The sequence below is a fragment of the Diospyros lotus genome, chromosome 14 (genome assembly GCF_014633365.1).
Source record: "Diospyros lotus cultivar Yz01 chromosome 14, ASM1463336v1, whole genome shotgun sequence".
In the NCBI taxonomy this organism is placed as follows: Eukaryota; Viridiplantae; Streptophyta; class Magnoliopsida; order Ericales; family Ebenaceae; genus Diospyros; species Diospyros lotus.
The window spans coordinates 7,651,778-7,676,625 of NC_068351.1; the positions used below are offsets into that span (position 1 = coordinate 7,651,778).

General features: G+C 34.7%; 2 protein-coding genes across 6 annotated transcripts in view; one reads left to right on the forward strand and one right to left on the reverse strand.

Annotated features, from left to right (window-relative positions):
• The first annotated feature begins 1,135 nt into the window (after positions 1 to 1,135).
• LOC127790107 (cystathionine beta-lyase, chloroplastic) lies at positions 1,136 to 12,983 on the forward strand. Of its 3 annotated transcripts, none has more exons than XM_052319396.1 (14): positions 1,136 to 1,299; positions 1,533 to 1,707; positions 1,797 to 1,915; positions 2,839 to 2,909; positions 3,007 to 3,098; positions 4,282 to 4,369; positions 4,478 to 4,589; positions 5,489 to 5,585; positions 5,667 to 5,748; positions 7,813 to 7,930; positions 10,091 to 10,198; positions 10,323 to 10,425; positions 11,815 to 12,012; positions 12,738 to 12,983. In XM_052319396.1, exons 1-13 carry the CDS (start codon positions 1,240 to 1,242, stop codon positions 11,988 to 11,990), a joined length of 1,401 nt encoding a protein of 466 aa, XP_052175356.1. In that variant the 5' UTR covers positions 1,136 to 1,239; the 3' UTR covers positions 11,991 to 12,012; positions 12,738 to 12,983. The 3 variants fall into 3 exon arrangements, with proteins under 3 accessions (XP_052175356.1, XP_052175357.1, XP_052175355.1); XM_052319397.1 differs by having other exon boundaries at positions 12,756 to 12,983; XM_052319395.1 differs by lacking the exon at positions 12,738 to 12,983 and having other exon boundaries at positions 11,815 to 12,187.
• A 1,392-nt stretch (positions 12,984 to 14,375) lies between these two features.
• The window catches only part of LOC127790262 (uncharacterized), a 29,093-nt gene continuing 18,620 nt past the window's right edge, over positions 14,376 to 24,848 (reverse strand). For 2 of the 3 annotated variants that reach the window (XM_052319634.1, XM_052319635.1), the window contains exons 3-8: positions 22,716 to 22,821; positions 17,425 to 17,604; positions 15,904 to 16,392; positions 15,435 to 15,521; positions 15,277 to 15,357; positions 14,376 to 14,877 (exon numbers count right to left, since the gene is read on the reverse strand). In XM_052319634.1, the coding sequence (XP_052175594.1) occupies positions 15,293 to 15,357; positions 15,435 to 15,521; positions 15,904 to 16,392; positions 17,425 to 17,604; positions 22,716 to 22,821 (927 nt within the window). In that variant the 3' untranslated portion in view covers positions 14,376 to 14,877; positions 15,277 to 15,292. Of the gene's footprint in view, positions 14,878 to 15,276; positions 15,358 to 15,434; positions 15,522 to 15,903; positions 16,393 to 17,424; positions 17,605 to 22,715; positions 22,822 to 24,274; positions 24,386 to 24,848 lie in introns of those variants that run through there. The other variant, XM_052319636.1, reaches the window with a different exon arrangement.

Genomic DNA, 24,848 nt, shown 5'->3' on the forward strand with positions numbered 1-24,848 from the left:
AGCTAATTTTCATTTTAACTCATTTATTATTAGCCTTTTTTTATACATCTATTTTTGTTATTGACAATCGTGTTTAAATTGTGGAAAGTAATTTTTGTATAAGAAAAAGAATAAAAATAAGACTAACTTTTACCTAACCCCTTTGTAAGTAGAAAATTTGGTCTTATATAAAAAATATCTTTATTTGAAGTATTTAATCCTGAAATGGTTTTTTTTTTTTTTTATAGTAATTTACACAGATTATATGGTTCCTTGCTAGCTGAGTTAAAGCAAAACTAGGCATGGATGCTTCACTCTGATAAAAAAAAAAAAAAAATTATACAAGTATAGATGTCTTTGGATTATGGGATAATTAAACTTATATCACTATAAAGTTTTATGTGTGTATTTACTTTAATATTATTGAATTATATTTATTTTCTTTAACACAACAAACATAAAATTCCTTTCCTTTCCATATATCCATATTAGAAGCCCTTAGCTATAATTTGAAATAATGAAAAATTGGCAAATGTTCAATATTTTGATTATACAGGATAGATATTACAGAATGAGATACTACATAATATATTACAGAATATAATAGAATAGAATGTAATTTTATTTTTATGCACATAAAAATTTGATTTAATACTTGTAATTATTTGTGTTTCTTAAAAGAGAGTGTAAAAATGATTAAGAAAATTAAGAAAATTCTTGAGTATCAGATAAGTTGACAGACATGCTTACAGAATAAAAGTTAAAAGACTAAAATATTTTCGTCTATATTACATTATATTTTTTTTAATTTAAAGTAGACGAGGGTATTTTAATTTTTTAATTTTTATTCTATAAGTCTATCTATTAATTTATAATTTTTAAAAAATTAAGAGGGAAGGGACTCACTCACAAAAACATTACAGAAGAGAGCAATTATTATTAGAAAACAAAAAACACGTAATGAAGTGGTCAAATGCTTGATTGATGTTGTTCTCTATTTTCTTAAAATTTTAAAAATAGAAGATAAAAAGACGGAAACTACCCGCAACGTCAAATCAAATCGGCCTATACTATATGATTCAGGCAGGCACAGATAACGCATTCAGTTTTTGGTTTTCAGTTTTCGCACGTAATTTTATATATATATATATATATATATATAAAATATTCAGCCAGTTCAGTTCAGCAGCCGAGGCGGCCAGCAGCCAAGCCGGCTTGATAGTTTCTGCTCCTTATTGTGTCTTTTTACTGCTTTCTCACATGGCGTCCGCTCTCTCTCTCACACCATTCTTCTCTTCTCCAGATGATCTCAATGACCATGTAAACCTCCGCTTCCCTCTCTTGCTCTGTAAAATCTTCTGTCTTTGTTACTGTCGTGAAATGAAACGAAGTAAAGATGATCCGATGCTACCTTTTTTCACTTGTATTTTTCCGTTGGAAATATGGAAGAGTTTAAGAAAATTGGGACAAATTCGCTTTTATTTGTTTGTTTCGCGCTGTTAGATGCTAAGGATGCGTGTCTCTCGTTTGAATTTTGGATTTAATTCTTCTAGGGTTTAGTGGGCGGGAATCTGCCGGCGGGTCTTGGGCTCAAAAACCCTGTGATTGCCAAGCGATCTCCTTTCCCGAATGCGAAAAGATTTGAATTTGACTTGAGATGCTCGAGGCATGAAGAATCGGATGTGAGTGTGTCTGCTTTGGCCGAGGGTCTTGCCGAGTGCTTCGATGGTTCGTAATCGTCAGTTTTGTATCAATATTTTGTCGAGTTACTTTTTCTTGTAGGTACCTCTTGTACTGACATGGTCAATTGGTCCCAGATATGGAGGATAAGGGGAAAGAAGCAAGCATTTCAACAGTGTTGTTGAACTTTGAGAATAGCTTTGACCCGTATGATGCCTTGAGCACACCTCTATATCAAACTGCCACATTCAAGCAAGTAAGTTGCATGTAAATTTCAAATGCTCTATGTTGTAATGATTGTGTCATGCTTTGGCCCCCACTTAGATGCCTTTCTTCATCTACTTGGGCCACTGAAAATCCAGCCTCACTCTGGATGATTTGTGATTCCGAATGGTATTTTATATGTGGAGCACCTTCGTTTGAGTTGCATGTTGGAAGGTGCTGTGCATTTTATGCTAATTTCTTTTTTGTTTTCAATTGAGTCATCTCGGCAACAAATTATGGTGATTGCGTGAATAGTAGCAATTACTCCTCGGTGATCTCCTTTCTTTACTATTTTGCTATTATTTTCCTCTTTGTTTTTGGCTTGTGTCTCTTCGCATGCCTCTTTTGATTGTTACGGCCAAATCTTCTTTACCTTTTTCTGTACGCATAGGTGAGCGCCTTTGACACCTGTCCCTTCATCTAAGGCACTTGCCTAGGTGTCGCTTGGTTGAAGCTGCCTCTCCTAGAGGTAGGCGAGGCACTTCCATGGAACCTTGAGTTGCTCGCGTGCCTAGGTGAGCCGGGGACCTGCCTTTGACTAGACCGGGTGTACCTATTTGCTTAACATGGCGCATTTGGAGGGAGCAGAACGACAAACGCATGCAGAAGTTGTTCTCACACTTAGATTTTATTACCTTCATTTTTTGCTTTTGATCTTGGTACGTAAAGGAAGCTTTATGTTGAAATTTTTAGGAAGCTTTATGATCTTGGTATTAGGAAATGGAATTACAGTCCCATTGATTGCTTTGTCAACCTGTGTGTCACTTTTCTTTCTTGGCAGTGTGGTCCCTGTGGATCATTATGTTGATTCTGTTTGCTGTTGGCTATTATATATTTATACTTGGCATCTTGTTCACATCACATATTCAATTTTGCGCTTTCACTTATGTTCTGTTTCCACACCCTGTTTCACAGCCTTCAGCAATAGAAAATGGCCCTTATGATTATACAAGAAGTGGAAATCCTACACGGGATGTGTTGGAAAGGTCTGATTATGATTATTGCTAAATACATTATGATTATGATTATTGCTAAATTTGTCACCTTGACATATTTTTTTTTTATTTCTACCCGTGTTCTCAGACTTCTGGCAAAGCTTGACAAAGCAGATCGGGCATTTTGCTTCACCAGTGGAATGGCTGCTTTGGCGGCAGTCACTCATCTTGTTGGAACTGGTGCCTTTTCACTCTACTTTGGCACATTATTTGTGTGTACATGCATAGACCTTTATATGCATTGTGTATATGATATTTGAATACATGGCTTCCACATTATTTTGGGATCAACAAATAGGATTTCAAAGGAGCAATCACATGGGTGCATTCATCAATTTCCTAGTAGCTCTATTCTGAAGCAATCTTGTGTTGGCTAAGAAACACAAGTGCAATTACAGTTATAGGTAAGTGTCCTGAAACGGATTAGGGATATATTCAGTTACAGGTAAGGGTACTGAAATGGATAAGGGATATAAGAAAATATGGAATATGCTAGAAAATTATGTTCTTATACATTTTAATTATGTAGGGAAAACTAATTTTCAGAAACCATAAAAAATTTGAAAAACCAACTCCTCAAATAATAATTTAAACACTACTAACATACAAAAGTAACACCATTTCATCAATGATGTGCCATTGTATGACAACTATAACATTTTAGCAGTCAATAAATTTTATGTCAAAGATAGATGTTGGAGATCACGTGTCATGACTAACTAAAGTTTAGTTAGTCTATTCTATGTTTAGCTTTCTGTTAGTTTTCTGTTAAGCTTGCTGGTTATAAATTAAGTGTTGGCTTATACGGTAGTCTTGTATCAGAAGTTGGCTGATTATATATATCAGCATTAGTTCTCATTTTATGTAACTTTTGGAAAACGGAGTTAGTACAATTTCAGCTCTCTCTCTATTCCTCTCTAATTTGTTTCTTGTTGATATCATATTTTAACAATAGAAAAATTTACAAGTAAAAAAAATCACCAATTAGCATTTTCCTTACATAAAAGAAAGAACCCAGAAAAAGTAAGGATCCCAACAACTCATTGTCATTGAACATACTACTTGGTTTGTTTGACATGCCTTGAATGCTCAATTTGTTATCACTATAGGCATGCTATGTAGCATGTTTGACAGATATTTTGATGGTTTGATGGAATGTCTGTGCATCTTACTAGGCTGAGGCTTGTCCGCTGGAAATATCCCTTAAATTTCCTCCTTGTCAAATTTTTCTTTATTGTTTATAAGAAAAATAGAATATCTCATTCTCATTAAATTTTTTGACCTTATTTTAAGAGAGGAGTGAAAATTCACTTATGAACTTGTTCTGCATGTCTTATGTTAATCACTTCTGGTACCATAACAGGCCAGGAAGTTGTTGCTGGAGATGACATATATGGTGGGTCTGATCGATTACTTTCACAAGTACTTCCAAAGACCGGAATTGTGGTTAAGTAAGTGCTGTTGTCTTCTGTTTACTTAGAGAAAGAAAAGAGAGACAAGTAGTGGAGTGCCCTCTTCTTTCACCAACTGCCCATAGGATCTTTTGTTATTATGTGCAGACGAGTGAATATGACCAATTTAGATGAAGTTGCTTCTGCAATTGGTCCATGGACAAAGCTTGTGTGGCTGGAGAGTCCAACCAATCCACGACAACAAATTTCTGATCTTCGTGTAAGATATGTTGATTGAAAATCAAAATTATTATTTTTTAGTACTATCTTGTATTTGTAATCTGCCTATTTAAATGGGACTAGAACCAGGTACTAAATTTGCAAAAAGTGTGATTCCTGATAATTCTAGGTTTTTGCATGTGTAATAGGAAATTCACCTGATTATTGGATATATTTCTCACAAGTACTAGTATTGTTCTAGAACAGAATGTTGCGCTTATGTATCTAAAACTCTTAACTTCCTCTGCAATATAACTGAGGCATATACATGCATGTCTTGACAGTTGGCTAGCGAATAAAAGAATGCTTTCTTAGGCTAGTTCGATGAGTATTATGTTTTGAAAAAGGATATTTGCAGATATTTGGTGGAACAAATAACACACTTCTCTTGTGCTTGTGATGGATATTTATCCATTTGTTTTTTTTACTTCCAAGATAGTTCCTGAAACACATCATTAGGATTTAACTTATCCTAGTGGCAGTCAGGAGACCAAGGGACACCTTGGTGTAGAAGGAGCATGCCTAGCCCCACGTCTCACCCATGAGGTGGTGAGACCAATCAACCGTCAATGGGAAAACTTGCTTGCACTGTTTTCACTCAAGTGCCGTCCATGGGATTGACAGTACCATCTGCTAGGCTTCAATCGCAACATCATGACCCCATGCCCCGGGGCAGATAGAGTCTGCCACAGAGGGACTCAAAATCTCGAGAGCTTTCCGTGGGCACTTCAACTTTCTTGCCACTTAGGCTACCACCTTGGTGGCCTTCTTTTATTAGTTTTATTTTTTTTAAAGGGGAATTTGATCCAAAATCTTTATAACAGTGGTATCATTTCTCTCTTTCTAACAAGGAGGTGATGCATATTGAAATAATATATTTACTTTTTGGCTTCATTTCAGAAAATAGCAGAAATGGCCCATGCTCATGGTGCTCTAGTGTTGGTGGATAACAGCATTATGTCTCCTGTTTTGTCTCAACCGTTAGAGCTTGGAGCAGGTAAGGACTAGATATTTTGTTTGCAGAATGCGGCTTCATCTAGTTTTCCAAATAGTGGTTACTTCATTCCTTTTGTTGCAGATATTGTGATGCACTCAGCTACTAAATTTATAGCTGGTCATAGTGATGTCATGGCAGGTGTGCTTGCTGTAAAAGGGGAAAGGTTATACTTCAACTGTATATTTTACCACTGTGAAGGAGCTTTACCCTGTCCTTACCTTAAGTACATATGTATATATGTGTTATTTTTCTAGGTAATTAGTTGACTAATGTGTTCACATGATATTGAATTATAAGAAAAGTGCCAGATGAACAAACTGTACATTGATTCAAATATATAAGAACAAAGGTGATCTTGAAGCTGCTCTGTTTATTGTGGAACTAACTTGTTTGTCTGTATTGCACCAAATAGTAACTAATGAACAAATTTGGAGACAATAAAAAGGAAACCTTTATGTGGTGTATTGTGACTAGGAAAAAAGTACATTGTAGGATATTAAGGAGATAATGTTGACAGTTTTGGGGAATGTACATAAAATGCAGTCTTGAGTAGGTTATTCATAATAGGGAGAGAAACAATTGAAGATGTAATACCCGTGTGTTTGTATCGATGGCCAGTAATAGCTCACCCACCCCATGTTTGGAATTAGGATCTGTGGTAATACATATGAAATTGCACAATAACAATTCAAGCATTTATCCCACTGTGTGGTCAATTACATGAATTGTAGCTAGCTTGATATTTTTATCTATGACTTTATCTTTTGTAAGACGCTCATAACTCATATCATACATGTAAAATTGTAGGTATAGTTATTTTACTTTATTATGTTAGAAAATCTGGTTCCAAATAGAAGAAAACACAGATCAATGTTATTATTATTATTATTTTTTGTATTTGTTATGAACTAATTTACTAGGTACATTCAAGAGTATGTTCGCAAGCTAGGGCTGTGAGGGCGGGTTAAGCAGGGCTAAGGCATATTAAAGGTGGAATACTGATATAGATAGAGTGAAAACTTGGTGGGAGGAGAAACTCTTGAGTTAACTTGTAGATTGGGTCAGTGATTAATAAAGGAGATGCTGGCTCGTGAAATTAGAAATGATCAGGACATTGAGAAGTTTATCATGGATGTTTTGTAAACACGGGACATATTGAATTGAAAGGAACTATATAGACCTGCTATGATCATGATATGAACTTTAGGCAGTTAGGAAGCAAAATTGTTCAAAAAGTGAGTGTAACTAACATGACTGTTAAAATAAAAGCACAAATACAGCTTGTAAGTATTCAAGAGAGTTGAGTTCAAGTGTGAAGTGCACTTTGAGTGTAACAGGCATCCCTAGTGCACAAGGCTCTTTGCTTTGTAAGAGTTGGGGGAGGGTTGTATTTGTACACAACTTTACCCTTACTTTGCAAAAAAGCTGTTTTCATAACTTGAACTTGTGACCTTCAGGTCACAAAAGAATAATTTACTATCCCTACCAAAGCTTGCCCTTGTGCACTTTGATTGTAGTCTATGAAATTTATTTCTGAAGGGAAATATAGGTTGAGACAACAAGGAAGACATGGCTACATCGGAGCAAACTGCAGGAAGTTGGTCCATTTAGTGTCTTGAGAGAAAGGTTTTTGAATCTGGATTGTTGGAACATTGGATGTCTTTTTTCTATTTCCTGGGGTGTATAGTATGATTTTGTTTGTTAAATTAGCTGGAAAAATTAAAATAAATAGGCCATTCAAACCAATTCTTCAGGGTGATCACAAGATACCAAGTCTTGCCTCAGGTGCTTGGCATAAGGGGTGGAGGATAGGCATTAAATTTAAGTTCATGGGAGAAGGAAAAGATTTTTTTTTTTTTTTTTTTTTGGGGGGGGGGGGGGGAGAGGAAGAATCATTGCTTGCAGTTATTGTTTTCCTTCTGTTTATTTTCCTTATTTCCTTTGCTGTGGTTTTACACTGATAAGATTGTTCCATAATTATATTAGATGACCCATCCGTGTATGTTCATACTTTCTCATTCCATATGTTTAAAATAGTTTACTTGTTAGAGATATATGTGCATATGAGCACATTGGCTCCTATTAACATGCATTAGTTACGTTATGTTGTTTGCAAATTCAGAAATTCTATTGCACTTAAATGATGTTGTCTGAAATACCTTCTAGTTATATATCTGTGGATGATGTTACATTTTGCTTAAGAATATGGGTAACATTTGCACATCAGGTTGGCAAAAGACTTGTATTTCCTACAGAATGCTGAGGGTTCTGGGTTAGCTCCATTTGATTGTTGGATCTGCTTACGAGGCATAAAGACCATGGCCTTGCGTGTTGAGAAGCAACAGGTGCTGCTTTAAACCTTTCCTGGAACATAATATACAATCATAATTGTTTCTGGCACCTAATTAATGTGTTGGGATCTTGCATTCTTATTGTTTACAGTGATCATATTGAGTGTTAACTGTAGATTGAATTAGGAAGCATTAGTGAAAATCTAATGACAATTGATCATAGGAGTGGTTAACAGCCATACCCCATCAGGGTATAACATGGAACTAGAATTTTTTAATGGACAGAAAAACATGGAACTACAATTTCTGGGTTTCAGCACCTCTATTATTTGGTAAAAAAACATGTATGTGTATGTTTCTTCAGGTGGATTCTATTTACCTTCCTAAATAATTAACAAGTTTCTGGTAAGGGCAAAATGCTCTTGGCAATTCTATGTAAACATATCCAAACTTAATATGTAAGCGACTACCATGTTAGTGGGGTTCAAGTTTATGTTGATGGAATTGTTTTGCTAACCGGGGAACCATCTAGCATTACATGTATGTTGGTGTTAATGTTGCTAGAGTAGAGGTGTTCCTTTTCAAGGGCTTCCTAAGCTGAGGTTCTTATATGGGAAAAAATTAACATGAAAAAACATCAAAACAGTTTTAGAATGTATTCATCTTCTTTATCTGTCCTTTCTTTTGTTCTGGTTGGTCGGAGTTTATTAGCATGAAACTTTGTGTTGTTTAATAAGGAAAAATAATCAGTATTGCCATTAGGACACAGCATTGATATGTGATCATCATATCCTGAAACATATTCCTGTGATGCATAAACTAACTGAAACATATTCTTAGTTTAGATAAAAAAACTGAACTAGAATTCAATTTGCTTTCTGGTACTTCTTAGAGCTTGTTTGACTCTCTGGTGGGAGTGGTCAGAGGGAGCTTATAAACTCCCTTAAAGATTTTGTTATGCATTTGGTGAAAGTGTAAGAGCTTATGGGATCTTCCAACAGTGTTTTAGAGAAGTTAGTTTCCCAACTTATTTTTTGGTAGTTTATAAGCTACATGAAAGAAAAGGCCCTCTTTCACCAAGTAAAAGACAAAAAAACCTTCAAAACAAATCTAAAATTTCCAAGAAATGTCCCTAACAACAATCTCGTCTTCCTCATTGCTGTTCACCACTCATTGTCGTTATCTTCCTCATTTCTGTTCATCATTGTCATCTTCTTCACACTGTTTGAGTTCCAAATTGTTGGCACCCATGCGACGGCAAGTGTTGGCAATTTAAGAAACCATCATCGCCATGGGTTCCATTGGCAATGAAACCCATTGGCAATGGGTTCCGCCAGAACCCATTGGCTACCTGTTTTTCTTTTTCTTTTTTTTAGTTAAATTTAACTTTTGAAAATATATTATGTGTTTATATATAGTTTGAAATATATAAATTTATTAATTCAACATAAATTTAACATTTTTATTGATTAAATATCAAATTTATTATGTAACTATTGTTAATATATGTTATAATTTGTCTCAAATTACAATTAATTAAATTCCTTACTTTGTAATTGTATTTAGAGGCTTTATCTGTTAAAATAGATGATAGGTCCTTTTTGATCATTTTAACACTTTTGATAGCTTATAAGTTCTTTTTTTTTAACCAAACACATAACCATATTATTGATAGCTTAAAGCATATTTTTATTCAAAATTTCACTGCTTATTACCAAATAAGTTCTTCCAATTTATAAGCACTTTATATAAAACGTGAAGCTCTAAAGCTTAAAAGCTCCTATAATTTAAACTAAGCCAAACACCCTCTTAATATATTTGCTATAGCAAGCGGAAGCACTCATCTTGTAACTCTTTGGCTAGGATTTTGTTACTGAACACTCTCTCCACCATCTATAATATTACCTTCTGAGGGTGTCGAGGGTGTCTGAAATCCATTTTCTCTGGCTTTGGTTTTTTTTTTTTTTTTTTTTGTTTTGTTCTGTTTTTTGCTATTCTGTTGTTGTTGTTTCCAAAAACTGCAAAACCCAAAATGTGTTGTTTTTCTTTCTAAAACTGCAAAATCCAAAATGTGCTCTTAGTTCTTGGACTGAATTTGTTCAGAGATTTGGTCATGGTTGTTCATTTATTTATTTCCTCTGCTATTGTAAATGATGACATTATTTTATTATCATTTCTGGCAATTTTTAGATAACACTTTGGAATATTTGGCAGGAGAATGCACAGAAGATTGCTGAATTTCTCTCCTCTCATCCCAAAGTGACGAAAGTTAATTATGCTGGTTTACCAGATCATCCTGGGCGCTCTTTACACTACTCACAGGTACTGTCATTGTGTCACCGGATTGAGCTCTGATATTAATACTTCAGGACTGATGTACCCTTGTTCTCTCTCTCTCTCTCTTTTTTTTCCTTTAACCTATGATTCACTTTTTTTCTTTTTACAGGCAAGGGGTGCCGGGTCAGTGCTCAGTTTTCTGACAGGATCACTTGCACTCTCAAGGCACATTGTTGAGACTACCAAGTATTTCAGCATAACTGTCAGTTTCGGTAATCATTTTCCCGCTTAACTCTGACCAGTTTAGCAATAAAATTCTATAACATTAGGAGGATATTTTCATTTCACAAGAATTCTCAAGGTAAAAACTTAGTTTAGGACTGGACTGATGATCAGATCTCTTCCTACACAACATTATGTTGCTATAGTGGGCATTAGAACTTTGAGCATTAATATGAATTAATGGCTAATTTTAGAATGTAATGACAAAGATAAACCTTAATGTTCAAAATGCATTCAAGAAACCAAGTATGGAACTTGCACAAAAATCTGTTATGTTCATGGTCTTGACAAATTAAGCGACAAATATACATTTCCTCATATTTTATAGATCTTTTGTAAGTTTCTGAAAGTTCGGATTTCAGATATGTTTTGTTTGTTTGTTTGTTTGCCCTTTTATTTTTTTGGAGTCTTGACTGTACCTTATACTGTCCAATTACCTTCTTGTAAAATTTTATAACTTCTTCATGATTGTAACTAGTTATAGATATTATTTACATGTATTTTGATTAGTAATGCTTCTAGAAGTCTGTTATTAGTATATGAATTTCAGGGTTTCATAGACTTGATTCAGAAAACCTGATAAATAGAGTCAAGTTTTCTTTACTGATACAAATTTAAGAGTATTAAGTGGAGCAGGGTGGGGGTTTGGGGGCAAAAGGAAATTAAACTAAAGCCAATCTAATTTTATTAGTACATTAAATAGTTTTTTATCACTAAGTATTAATGAACATATATGATTCTGGTACTATCTTGGGTTGTAGCATATTATTAACATTTTATATAGATTGGAATTTGAAAGGATTAATTTCAAAAAACTATCACACAGCATGTCTTTTTATTTTTCCCAAGTTTCTATCAGAATCTATTTATCAATGTGGTTTTGTAGATAGGTTACATTCAGTAAATCAATGGTATATTTTGAGTGTCATGAGGCCAACTAAAAGTAGGTAGAACATCTAGCAAAGAGAACACTACAGGAAACCAGAAAGCACCATGGCATACTCACAGTTGGTTAATTTCTTGGATGAAGACAAACCCTAAATTGGTATGTGGAGACTGCAAGAACGTGAATGAACTTGCCAGAAGAGAAGTTAAACAACCTACAACAACAAACCAAAACTTAATCCTACTGAGTGGGGTTGGCAAAAACCTTAAAAAAAAAAAAAAAAAAAAACTGCAGAAAGAATTCAAAGAAAAACATTGGACAGGTGCTAGACATGGGATGTTCCCAGTTTGATATCCCGTAGAATGGAAATTTTGTTATGCGCTCAAACTATTTGCTAAAATTAAAGGCAAACGAAGACAAATTTGTAGTTTTGATTGCTTGAGGAGCAAGGCACACATTGGCATCGTAATATGTACTTGTCTTGTATTGGCAGGAAGTGTAAAGTCCCTTATTAGCATGCCCTGCTTTATGTCCCATGCAAGCATACCTAGTGCAGTGCGCGAGGCCAGAGGTTTGACTGAGGATCTTGTTCGTATCTCTGTGGGAATTGAGGACGTAAACGATTTGATTGCGGACCTGGATAATGCGCTTGAAACTGGACCTATTTAGGTGTGCATGAAGGGCACTCAGTGTAAGGGATAGCCTAGCCTGCATTTTTCTTCCAAACTAGGATTCTTGTTTTGATGATTTTTTTTTTTATTTGACTCTTATTTGGATGATTGATATGGCAAACTTAGTTCAAAGAATAATTTCGGAAAATCCCATTTGAAGCTAAGGTATTTTTTATGGATTCTCACCTTCTTGTAGTCTCAGACGGATCTCTCTCTCTGATATTATGTGCATAACATGATACTGTTGGGTTTGAGGTAGCATTTGGTATATGAAATGTAAAGTCACATTTTTTAGAATTTAATTGATGAGAAAGTGATTCTCATTAATGCTAAATTCCTATGAAAGTGATTTTTTCAATAGAAATTTCTAACATTTTGTGGGGCACTTTTCCACCAAACGTGGTGGGGAAGTGACTTTCCCAAGTTGTATGAAGGCGAATCAACTATTTTTGGACAAAATTGCCCTTTGTTTTCTGCAAACAAAACCCTAGCCGGTCTGCGTCTCTTCTTCACAGAAAAATCACCGCGCTCTCTTCTTCTCTTCCCAGTGGTTAAGGTTATGTCTATCTGCCTCTCTCTCTCTCTCTCTATATATATATATATATATATCTATATCTATATTATTAGATGGATTTTGCTGTTTGTTTTTGATTCTCTAGGTTTAGGGGTGATGTATGATTTCTAATCCTAGCATAGGATTTTGGTGGTTAATTTTGTCTTTGATGCTGGCCTCGCATTGCTTCAGTTCTTATTGCTTGGTTAGGATGGAGGACTTGGGATGCTGGGAAGGTCAAGTTTTGTGTTGATGATGGGGTGCATGCCTGAGCTGTCCGTTGATGGAGGTCATGTGGTTACTTGTGGGTGCAGCTTGCTAAGAAGTCCATGGGTGCCTTTTAGATAATTGTTATTGTGTTGTGTTGCTCTTTGCTTTTGATTGGTGATGAAGATTCATGTGTAAATGAGGTCTAATGCTCTAGGTTTTGCTGTGTTAGACGCGTTGTTTTTATTCTCAAATCAACTGTCTCTCGTCTTGAGATGGTTGCTCCGAGATCTCGTCTTGAGAAAGGCACCAAATCCAACTCCAATATGAGATTCCTGAAGGATAGATTCTATTCATGCTCAGGGGAATGTAACTTTAGAAACGGTAACACGGCACTCCAGTATCCATTAGTCTGGGCCACGGTTGGGTTATAAACTGTAAAATTGCTCAAGAGCATTGACTTAATTAGGGCTAGTTCTGGACACCAAATTGGCCCAAGACAATTTTGATCTGAGCCATCTGGGGCTAAAATTAGAATGGACTCTGGATTTCGATTCAGCTTGGGCTAAAATTCAAGTTTATTTGGGCCATTCCTGGACTTAAACTGGGCTCAAGAATGAGTTTGTTGGGCCATGCTTGGGATTAACATTTCATCCCACAGATACGAAACAGTGCTTTGCTCCTTGTCTATCAACAGTGAGACCAACCGATCTGTTCTTAACCAATCAAATATAGATGACTTTATCTAGTTTTATTTTATGTTCATCATCTTTGGTGCCTGTTCGTGAATCGTGAATCATTTTTTATAAAGATCACCTGCAAAAACAATTTAATGTTAAAGTCACAAGCTATCACTTCAACCTGATTGATTCTTTTAATATTGTTACATAATCCTTTTAAAGATCATTAATAAAGTGCTTAATAGAGAATACGATTTGAAATTAAAACTATTTTAGTATTTCTTAATTTAATAATTAAACATAACTTTCAATTCTCAAAATGTAACAAGTTATACTCTTATTTAGGGAACACATTTGCAGCCATGGGGACCCATTTTATACTTGTAGCTAAAAAATATAAGAAATACATTCAAATGGCAACATAAATTGATGATCGTTCAACAAAATAATACTCGATCAAACGGAATTTAAAAATTTTACAACTAAAAGCGTAAAAGAAAAATCTTTGAACATTCCATTCTTCTGAAGAACAAACCGTCAAATAGTGGCCGTTACATTCCTCATATTTCTTGACGTATATATTTATAATTATTTATAAAAATACAAATTTTAAATTTATAAATTACAAAAAAATAAAAAATTACGATGAAAATCAATAAAGAGACACAATAAGTAACTCCATGTCAAAGTGGTCTGTGAATAGATTAAACAAAAATTAGATATCATTGACCCTTTTAATTTTATTTTCTACTCCCACATCACTATCTCTCCTCCCCTTCGGCTTCACAAGGAAAAACTAACTGTAATACCCATAAAGCACTTTGGTTTTAGCCAAATACCATAAAAATATCACAACAGTGCTTCTATTTTGGAGGAAAAAAAAAAAAAACTTATCTAAATTTCAAGGCACGACCAAGCTATTAGTCATTACACAAACTAGTGAGCCAAAAGCAAAAAACAGGCAGTCTCCGGCACCAGTGAACTTTCCATAAGATGACAAGAAACATATACAAAAATAAGCAAGACATCGCAAGAGATATGCTTGCAGTAATGTAAATGATAGACTCATCTAAATGGGTAATAGAATGTAACATGGGTTCCATACTGAAGGGGCTTATGAGAAGAATTGATGCCAAACGGAGATGGGCATCAATAAAACCTACTATTCTTTTTCCAAACGAAACCACATATGCTCCTGCAATTTCCATCACCATAAAAACGATATCACTCCTCTTTCATCCAAACAGAGATGTAAACATCATTTTTATATTTGTTAAGAGAAGCCTAATATAGTCTCAGAGAAACATGTTCTGCTTTTGTTCCATTTCTCCAACGCCTTCCCACACCATCACACTCCAAATTGTAAGCTCAAAATTCTGGTGCCTCTCCAATTTCTAATAAGCGCTATATTTACAAAAATTTCCGACTAGCATTCTGCATAAGTCCTGCAGCAAGGAAAGGAGAAAGCGACATCAAGCATATGTTGAGAACACCGGTGCATGTCGCCATTCAAAAGTGATCAGATAGAAGTGCTCTTGGTAAAAAGTAAAATCCAATAAATTGCATGATCTTAAATATATTCTATAATAGTTCTGTGTGATATGGCATATGGTAACATTTATAAATATGTTGCCCATAAGTGTATCCAGTAGCAATCCAACAACAGTAACAAATCAAAACGTTCCAATCAGTATGCTAAAGTTTCCTGGAAAAGACCACGTAGAAATTGCAGGACCTTGCTTATGGTCAAACATGTGATTAATATGGCAAACCCCATGTACATGGTGCGGCAGTAACCAGATTCAGTTATAAACATTAGACTAGCTACCAGATAGCAAAAGTACCATTGGATAACTCAAATCATTCACTGCCAAAATCTTCATAACTCAAGCCTTCAGATATCGTGTCCAACCTCTTATTGTCTCCTGACAGCCAAGGACATAAAGATTTTTTCTCTAGTGATCATAGACAATTAAAATGACAAAACACTAAAAACTCTTACCTTGATGTTCTCCCCTGCCATGAGGATCCAAGAAGCTGTTTGTATCTGTTTCCAGGAAGGGCGACCTAGAGTAGCTCTCTAATATATCTGCATGGAAAGTGGGAAAGAGAAATTAAAAGAAAAAGAAAATAAAGGGGATGACAAACACAAATTGCAAACTTGGAATGTATATGAAACAAAGCATGTTAGCCTGCTTGTATCAGGTTCGGATTAAACTACATACTTAAGTTATTCTGAAGCATAGTTTGCAGATCATTCAAATAGGTCAAATGATAAAGAGCTCTTGTATCTTATGTCACAAATAGACAAAAATAAAGCTGAACAATAAAGATTAAAGAGAAAGGAATGAGAAAAGTAGTGGGTCAACTTCTCTCCATTTTCTAGAACAATGCTCTCATTTAAATTATGGAAAACACAACCACAACCATGGGTTCCTACATGCGCAGAGAGAGAGAGAGAGAGAGCAAACCAGAACTATTAGAAAAGCCAGCAGTCAAGTCTGAAAAACTGAATGCTCGAGGAATCTGCCCTAGAAATCCAAATGGGGAAGCATCAGTATCAAGGAGGGATTCATTTAGGGGTTGTGAGCTGGATTCAACACGACCAAAAGGTGAGACAGATGCATCTCCAATTCCAGCACGTGCTTCGAGGACACCACTACCACTTCCATACATGTAAGGAGAACTGACTCCAAAACTACCTTCGGACTTTATCATCCCCCCATTAATGCCTTCCATCATTCCCACATTTGAGCTCTGAGCCAAAAGCATGTTTGCTGAAACATCGATTGTTCCAGCATGAGCAGACATATCAACAGCATTTGTCATGCACTGCTGCAGTGATGGCCCACCATTAGGGAATGCATTCTGTAAACTTGAACCAATAGCCTGGTGCATGTTATCTGCCTTCATAACAGATCCACTATGATCTGGAGGGTAGCAAGCAGAATCCTGGTGCACTGCAAGGAGTTGATGCCAACTAAGAAAGACTCGCAAATTCAGAGATTTAAAGAAGATATTAATGTACATATTCACAAACCAAACCACTCCTGTACTTCAAGAACTATTTCAGAGTTCCAATGACTAATATCTGGCAAGCTTTCTAAGGTATAATTAGGTTGCATGTGTACTTAAGAAGAAACTAAAAAAGAAATGTCTCATAGTAGGTCCTGCTGCTACAGACAACAAGTACAAATTTAATTTAAGGGGTGCCCCAGTGCATTAAGGCACCCCGCTTGCAAGGATCAAGGGAGGGTGGTCGCTCTCGTACGCATCTGATTGTTTCCACAACCCGAACCCATGGCCTCCCAATCACGAGGAACCTTACTGTTGCTACCAAGGTTTGCCATCAATAAATACCATCCATTGAAACATAAAAAATTGATCATGCCTTCCGAATTCAAGAAATACGCAATGAAGTTCTTACAGAAAAACAAAAAAACAGAAAACCAGAAAAATGATAAAGGAATGCCAGACAAACTGAAAACTATGGAAAAACATGTACTGTTAGCAGAATGATTGGGGGGGGGGGGGGGGGGGGGGGGGGAACACAAAAGAGTACAATAAGCGGCAGGAAACAGATGGTTTTTAGAATGTAATAACTGTATTTTTTTAATTCAGAAAATATAGATCTGTTTTAGATTCACTGCATACTTTCTTAAACAGTAGTTAAGACAGCAGGGTGGTCCAATTAAAGTAAAGAAATGGCAACCAGAATCTGAGATGTCAACTGGATTTCAGCTAGCAGCTTGCAGGAATGTGTTCTGTTAGGTGAAATCTAACTTTATAGAACTTATAAAATTAATAAAAAGAACAAACAAAACAACAAATACAATTCCTCCAAAAAGCTTTATTAAGATACCTTTACAGATGAAAATCTGGTTATACACCAAAAAATAAGAAAAACCACATTCATCACGACTCCTCCTAACGCAAACTTTGAGCCATGTAATCTCGCTCAATAAAAAAACAGCATGGTGAAAATTTCTTACTTGGCATATGAGATCCATTAGAAATAGGTACAGAAGCAACACCAGCTGGACATATCTGGCGCATCAACTCAACTTGCCTCTCAAGCAACCTATTGAATTCTGTTATTTGTTCCTTCACGACCAATCTTAGATAATATGCACTGAAAAACTCCCGGTTTTCTTCTTCAAGCTTCTGCCAAACTGGAGAACAAACATGTCAAATTCTTGAAGAGTATAAACAAAAATACATCATAATTTGAAGGATATAGGAAATAAAGTAAGAATTTTCCTGAACTTGTTCTGTGTCAAAGGAACAAGCACAATATATTCATATCCTGATATCCATACATCCTCATGGAGAAGTCCATAATAGCTTTATCAATATTGTATGTTAAATGGACTCAGGTATAGGTGCTGGATACAGGTATGTAAGGTTGAACTTATCAATTTCATGAATTTAGAATACAGGAATATGTGTCCGAACGTAGGACACATGTACTAGGATACGATAGAGAATAATAAATCTTTGACCTTTTAGTTCTACAACTAAAAATTAATGTTATGTTACAAATATAAGATAAAATGGTAAGTGGTAAGTAGGTAATTTGGGTGATCTCAAACAAACATATATTTTAAAAGTCTAAAAGTAGATTAACAAAAATAATAAATCAAAATAAATTGTTAATTTTTATTTTTTAAAATTAAAATTAAATTAAATAAATAAAAACCAAAAATTAGCACACAGACCTGAAAATGTAGAGTTCGACACATATTCCATACCATACTAGTACTAGTGTCATGTCATGTCCACACCGGGACAATGTTTGGAAACACAAATTCCATGTAACATAATTGATAATATCTTCATAAATGGTTATAAAGTTATGATTTGCGATTGCAGAAAAGGGTTTTGAGAGGGATGGTATCTTCAAAATATGATAGTGCTTGTCTACTTGGATGGCAAGGGGTAGTGATTCAGAAAGAGATTGATAAAAGTACCTACTTCATAGTTCATGGTTATCATTTTACATAATAGTACTGATAATGGTTAGAATTTAAATGTGCAAAGTTTGGATTGGCAAGGAGAAGGAAAACGGCTAAACATTGGCAATATTAATGATGCAGCAAGGAGAATTGACTGGTGATTCTACTACATTCAGTAGCATTTCAAGGCTTGAATAATCTTGGCAGTGAGGACACTAGTGCGTAGGATTTTTATCAAGCAATTACATGATTACACGTGGATGAACTAATTTTTAAAGTAATAAAAGGGTGGTTGATGGGATTAAATGGAAGTTATTTAGGTAAAGCAAGATTGAGTTGAAAATTATCAATGAGGCACTAAAAGACTAATGAGATTTGTCTATTAATGCCTCTTTCCAGATAGAACATTTTGTATGGTTTGTAATGCATGGGAAATTGTCACTATTGATAATCTAGTTCATAAATGGCATGTAGCTGTTATGGATCATAGGGCCAATTAATTGCTTCCTCATCCATTGCTTGGTAGGAGGAGAGCTCTGGGAGTCAATATTCTACGTGGATGCAGTGAGTATGAAAGAAAAGTGAAGGACTTCTTATAAGAAATGGATTTCTTGGTTTCAAAAATAGAATATGAGGAAGAAATAGGATTATCTATTCTTTCCTTGGTCTCTTTTTTCCTCAAAAAACCTATTGCAAATACAACAGAAAATGTAGAAAATAATTATTTTATCATTTTATATAATAAAATATAAAATTCAGCTATAAAAAACAAATGTCTATCTTTATGTAAACATATGGAAAACCATTCTACTTCATTGTTGTGATATTATGTCATGTCCTAAATGTTTTTGAATTTCTCTCTCTGGGTTACATCACATCAAATCCTTGCAAAGAGTTCATCTTGCTCAGGATGCTATTACCAACAGCAAAATGTAAAACATAAATAAGAAGACATTTTACACAAGCTTAGAAACTTATATAAGCGTATTAAACACAAACATATATGTAACATATAAATGCTTGTGCACTCCATGCTAGCATACATTTTCAAACATCTTCATTATTGTTTTTGCTTCACATTGTGCTTGTTTTTTGCTATTTTGACCATGACAGTGACATTATCATTGATATTGTTGATCAAAAGACAAAAGGAAAGCATGATACAAAAGTTTTCTTCTAGAATTTCTACATACTTCACACTTTGCTCTCTAACAGTCATAGGGATAGACAAAACACAGAATGCAGAAGAATCTCCCAGAAACTTTACATATTCAAAAAGATAATTGCAGCAGACAAGTTAGAGATGCATAGGAAGCTTTAGGTTCAAGAAATTCACCCATTAAATTACAAAGCAGAAAGTAAGCAATTAGCCTCCACATTCAATATAATGTTTCTGCTCTCTTACGTTTCTTAACCCAATTCCATATGTATCCCAGACATTGGCAAGGCATAAAATACAGCATATCATGAATCCCAAAATTCAAGAAAGGAAAGATGAATCAAATAGGAATCTGTCATACCCTACTATCTGGGCCAAAAAGTGTGGATAGGGGATTAAAAATTTCCCATCTCATTGGGCAGAAAACAAATCAACATCTCAATGTGAGTTGGGAAAAAGCAGGAAAAAGTCCACCAAAACAGTGCAATGAAAGATACTCAGACTCTGGAGAGAGACATCAATTGCAAGTAAAGTGGACAAAACTAACAAGAAGAAAACAAAGTGTGGAGGAGAAACAGAATAGCACATTCCTTTGCTTCCTGGCCCAAAATACTGCAGTCTTGTCTAACCACATAATGATTTGGGGCTCAAGTTAGCTAGAAAAAAGCAAAATTTCTCCATTTTTGATAAAAATTCTTAGAGCAAACTTTTTTTTTGGTCGCCAGTAATTTATCCAGAAAAGAAGCATCAGAACAAAAACACAGCTACAAGTAATGATTAGCCCAACACTTATGATTATTGCTCTAGTAAAGTTCTATCAAAGATGATAACATACAGTTCAGTTGACTTGGGGTTCGGTCCATTCCACATCTAGAAGTACCAAAACCAATGAAAACTGTTCATTGACTTTTTATGTGACTTTGTAAACATAACAAACCTGCCATGAAATACATTATATATTTTAGGCTTAATACATACGGTACCCCCTCAACAATTAAAAAATATGACTTTTAGTCCTTGATGTGCAAAATGTCAAGATTCTGTATCTCAACTATTAAAAATTATTGCTTTACGTCCTTATCAAGACGGAATGTTAGCACGTGTATCAACGCGCCTATTTCGTAAATGACTCGCCATGTGAATGATCAGTTGATAATATTTGAATATGTTGAATAGTTTGTTGTGCTCCCTCAACAATTAAAAAATATAATATTTGGTCTTGATGTGCAAAATGCCAAAATTCTATATTTCAACTATTACAAATTATTGCTTTAAATCCTTATCTTGAGACACAAAAGAGGATATAAACAAAAGAGTGAGAGAGTGATGGAACCAAGTTCAACAAAGAGAAAAGAAGGAGATTAGTTCTATTATTTTTTGTGATTGAGAATAGAAAAAGGTAGCTATTTTTTGGGTTAGTGATACAGAGATTTAGGTGTTGGGAATTTATGGCTTTTTTTTAAGCTATGGATAATTTGGTCTTTTCTCCAAACAACAACATATCCAGCCTTTATCCCATTATGTGGGGTCGGCTAAGTAAATTCTAGACTTCCATGTATTTCTGTCTTTTGTCATATCTTCATTTAGGCCTAGATAATTTGGTCTTTTCTCCATAAAGGAAAATTTTAATCTAATGTGTCTTGCTGACGTAGATCTTTTATGACACGACACTTTCTCTTTTTTGGGTGTATGTCCTACATGGCATAGATAACAACTCTATTTACTCTCAGTTATGGTAAGGATTTAAAGTAAAATTTTTAATAATTCGGATATGGAATCTTGACGTTTTGCATATTAGGGACCAAACACCATCTTTTTCAATTGCTGAGGGCGCGCAACATACTAATCAACACATTCAAATGCTGTCAATTGGTCATCTACATGACATGTCAGTTGCGGAAACAAGCGCGTTCATACACGCGTTAACGTTCCATCACAGTTAGGACTTAAAACAACAATTTTTAATAGTTGAGATACAAAATCTTGAGGTTTTGCACATTAGGGACTAAATGCTATATTTTTTAATTGCCAAGGAGGCGTCGTATGTATTAAGCCTACATTTTATAGTTTAGATGTCCCAATGCTACATTACAATTATGTCTTTAGTACAGACTTAGAAACATATTTCATTAAACACAATAAGTCATTATCATTTCGGATTAAAGTTTTAGACAATATTACAACACTTGAATATTGATTTAGGAGTGTTATTTGTCTTAAGCATCAAATTTATCTAATTCTCATTTCCAACAACAGAAGGGCCTAATGACTCAACATCAAGTTTCTTAAGTACCTATTTCATTTACATAATGGATAGAGATTTATATGTGTATATACATATATTTTGCAAAAAGAAAAGTATTATGCATAGTTCCATAGAAAGTTCTTCTGTTTTACATATTTGTTAAGTGCATGTTCAACAAGACATATTAGAACCATATCTTATATGATGCTAGTGTGCAACACAGATGCTTACAAATTCAAACGAGCCCAAGTAACATAGGTTTTAATAAATATTTTAGTGAATAAATATAATTTTATAGGATAACTTTATATCCGTTGGATTAATTCAAATGAAGAATAACTTGTCAAGCTGTGTTACATCGATTCCATCTCTTGGTTGGTCTCCTTCAAAGAGTAAAATTGGAGAACTAGACCACATTTGGCAACGTTATTAAATCCAATTAGAGACTAACCAATGCAATAAACCCATCACCTCACCAGATGGTACTGGCAAAATATTGATGCATGAATAAAAATGGATTGGCACACCAAAGAAAAAAAGGAGGTTCCAACTTACCCCTTGCCACCAATCTCTTTAAATCCAAGGCCCGGCCTATCAATTGACATTGATAACTCAACCAAAAAAAAAGGGAAAAAACATAGGCATACCAACCAAAAATTCTATAATAACTCTTGTTAATCAACGTTGTCCTCCTCCCTTCCCTTTTAATATGTAAATTCTTATTATGAGGGCATTAAAGGGGGTGCTATTGATATAAATTGACTAATTGACTCAAATTTTTGTCTTAAGTGAACGGAAATATTTTCAGCATACAATTAGACAATTGATAAAATCCTTGAATGAAAAACAAAAATTGAAGAACTCAACATTATGATTGTTTCACATTTGATCACAACGCAATGGCATATGAGAAGATAATATTACCAAGTTGTGTAAAACCCGGCTCTATCTTTGCCTGAACTGAGAGAGTATTCACAACTTCTTTTTGGCTCATGTAAAGTTGTAGACATCTCTCTATTAGATTTTGCACCTGAAATTTCATTGAGACAGGTAAGGCATAACTGTTTATGGCAACAAATATAAAATGAAATGAAACCTCAATTGACATGCAGAATTATTCAAAATGGACAAAGTTGGATGGTTATGTTGATCAATCTTGCTTCTAAATTCTAAGAACTTAATTCTAAGTTCCTAACGCAACACAAGAAAATTTCAAATACTATGAAATACAATTACTTAGACATACTGACAAAAAATTTTACTTTCCAGTGATATTTCTGTGGATCATAAAATCAGAAGAGTCAACAGTCAAAAAAGAAATAAACAGAATACATGGACAGTGATACTGCAGTTAATGATACCAAAAGCTAACATATTTTATGACTCACCGTTCAATTTAGTGGTAGAAATAAATAGTTTACTGAAGCACAGGTGATGCACCTTGTTAATTCTTTGGTACTCTATTCATTTGATGCATCTGGAATTGTGAATTATGAAAACTTTATAGTGCTCAACTTAACATGAGATCTAGTTAACTTACACTTTAAATGCCTTTTCTGTCAAACCATTGGAAAATATGGAAACAGAAATATGTTCATTCAGACCTTACCCAATTGATATAGACATGTTATGAAGCATAAAGAAAATCTACAAACAAGCCACAATGGTTATTGAATTTTAATCTAAAATGCAAAATAAATTCAACTACTTTTATTTTTATAATTAGGTGACGGATACTTCACACATTTGCAATTGTACAAATTTGGATAACCTTTAAGGAACAAATTTAACATGTAGGGAAATTGAAGTACTACAACAATCTTGTAGTTAAATAATAGTTTCCCTGAATTCTAGATGTTAACAGCACTAGCAAGAAAACTTAAACAATTTGCAAATGCCTCAGAAACACTTCTTAAATTTCGCTGATGCTGATGAGAGAAACATTCTGGGAACCTCCGAGAATCAATTGGAAGAATATGAGATAGTTTTTCATAATAAACTTTCCATTTCCTTCTTGTTTCCAGTTTCCGTTCCCCTTCCTATATACTGTAGTGCAAACCAACGACCAAAGTACATTCAGTGATGGGAAGCTTCCTTAAGGATCCACCCACTCTCTTTTCAAAAAGGGAATCTATCTCCATGAGTCTAGAGCAGTGTCACTGTTCTTTTTAAGCACATCACCCTAGTCAAAAGAAAAATGACACAGCCATTTATTTGCAGAACATTTACCTCCCACCCCACCCCCACAAAGGTGAAATATCTAATGCTGCGCAAGTTGTACCAGTCAAGAAAAGTTATACATGACCCCCCCCCCCCACCCCCCAAAAAAATAATAATAAATAAATAAATGTTCTCTTCATTCTTTTTGGCATATTGATGTATTGGAAGAAATCAGTATCATGCTTGAACAGATCCACCAATGACATCTGGTGCTCTAAATATCAAAATGAAACCCCTAATAATCGGAAAATCTGAATGCTTACCCTTTCCTGGCAAAAAGCCACAAGTACGATCAATACATGCTATATATCTACCCATCATTTGCACATAGCTCAGGTCCACTGTCAGAGGTAGGTTACAGATATAGCTATTGAAACTGAGAAATGAAATTTTCTTCAGAAATCAATACATGCAAAGCACTGATCAAATATTTATTGATTCAAAGTCTGCACACAGGAAACTCTCCTTTAAAATCCAGTCATTAAGTTGTTTCAGAGGCAGCTTCAATAGCAAACACATTGATTAATGCTATTACAAGAAACTGGGAAGGTATGACTAATTCAAGTTTCAAAGAAATTAGAAGATATTTGCGGCATAACATCAAAAGTGGAAACGTAAAATCTTTTCAATGCACCCTAGAAGGATAGAAACTGAAAATTAGTAATGAATTAAACATCCTACAATACCATGGTCTTAACTCCAGTAAAAGGTAACTGAGTTTCCAGTAGCTAGTTCAAATACAGCCTTTTTTTATTGTACTAAGAAATGGTATTCCATAAACTGGCTTAGAAGGGCAGGTAAATAGGTCTCTTAAAATATGTAAGCAGTAGTAGCACT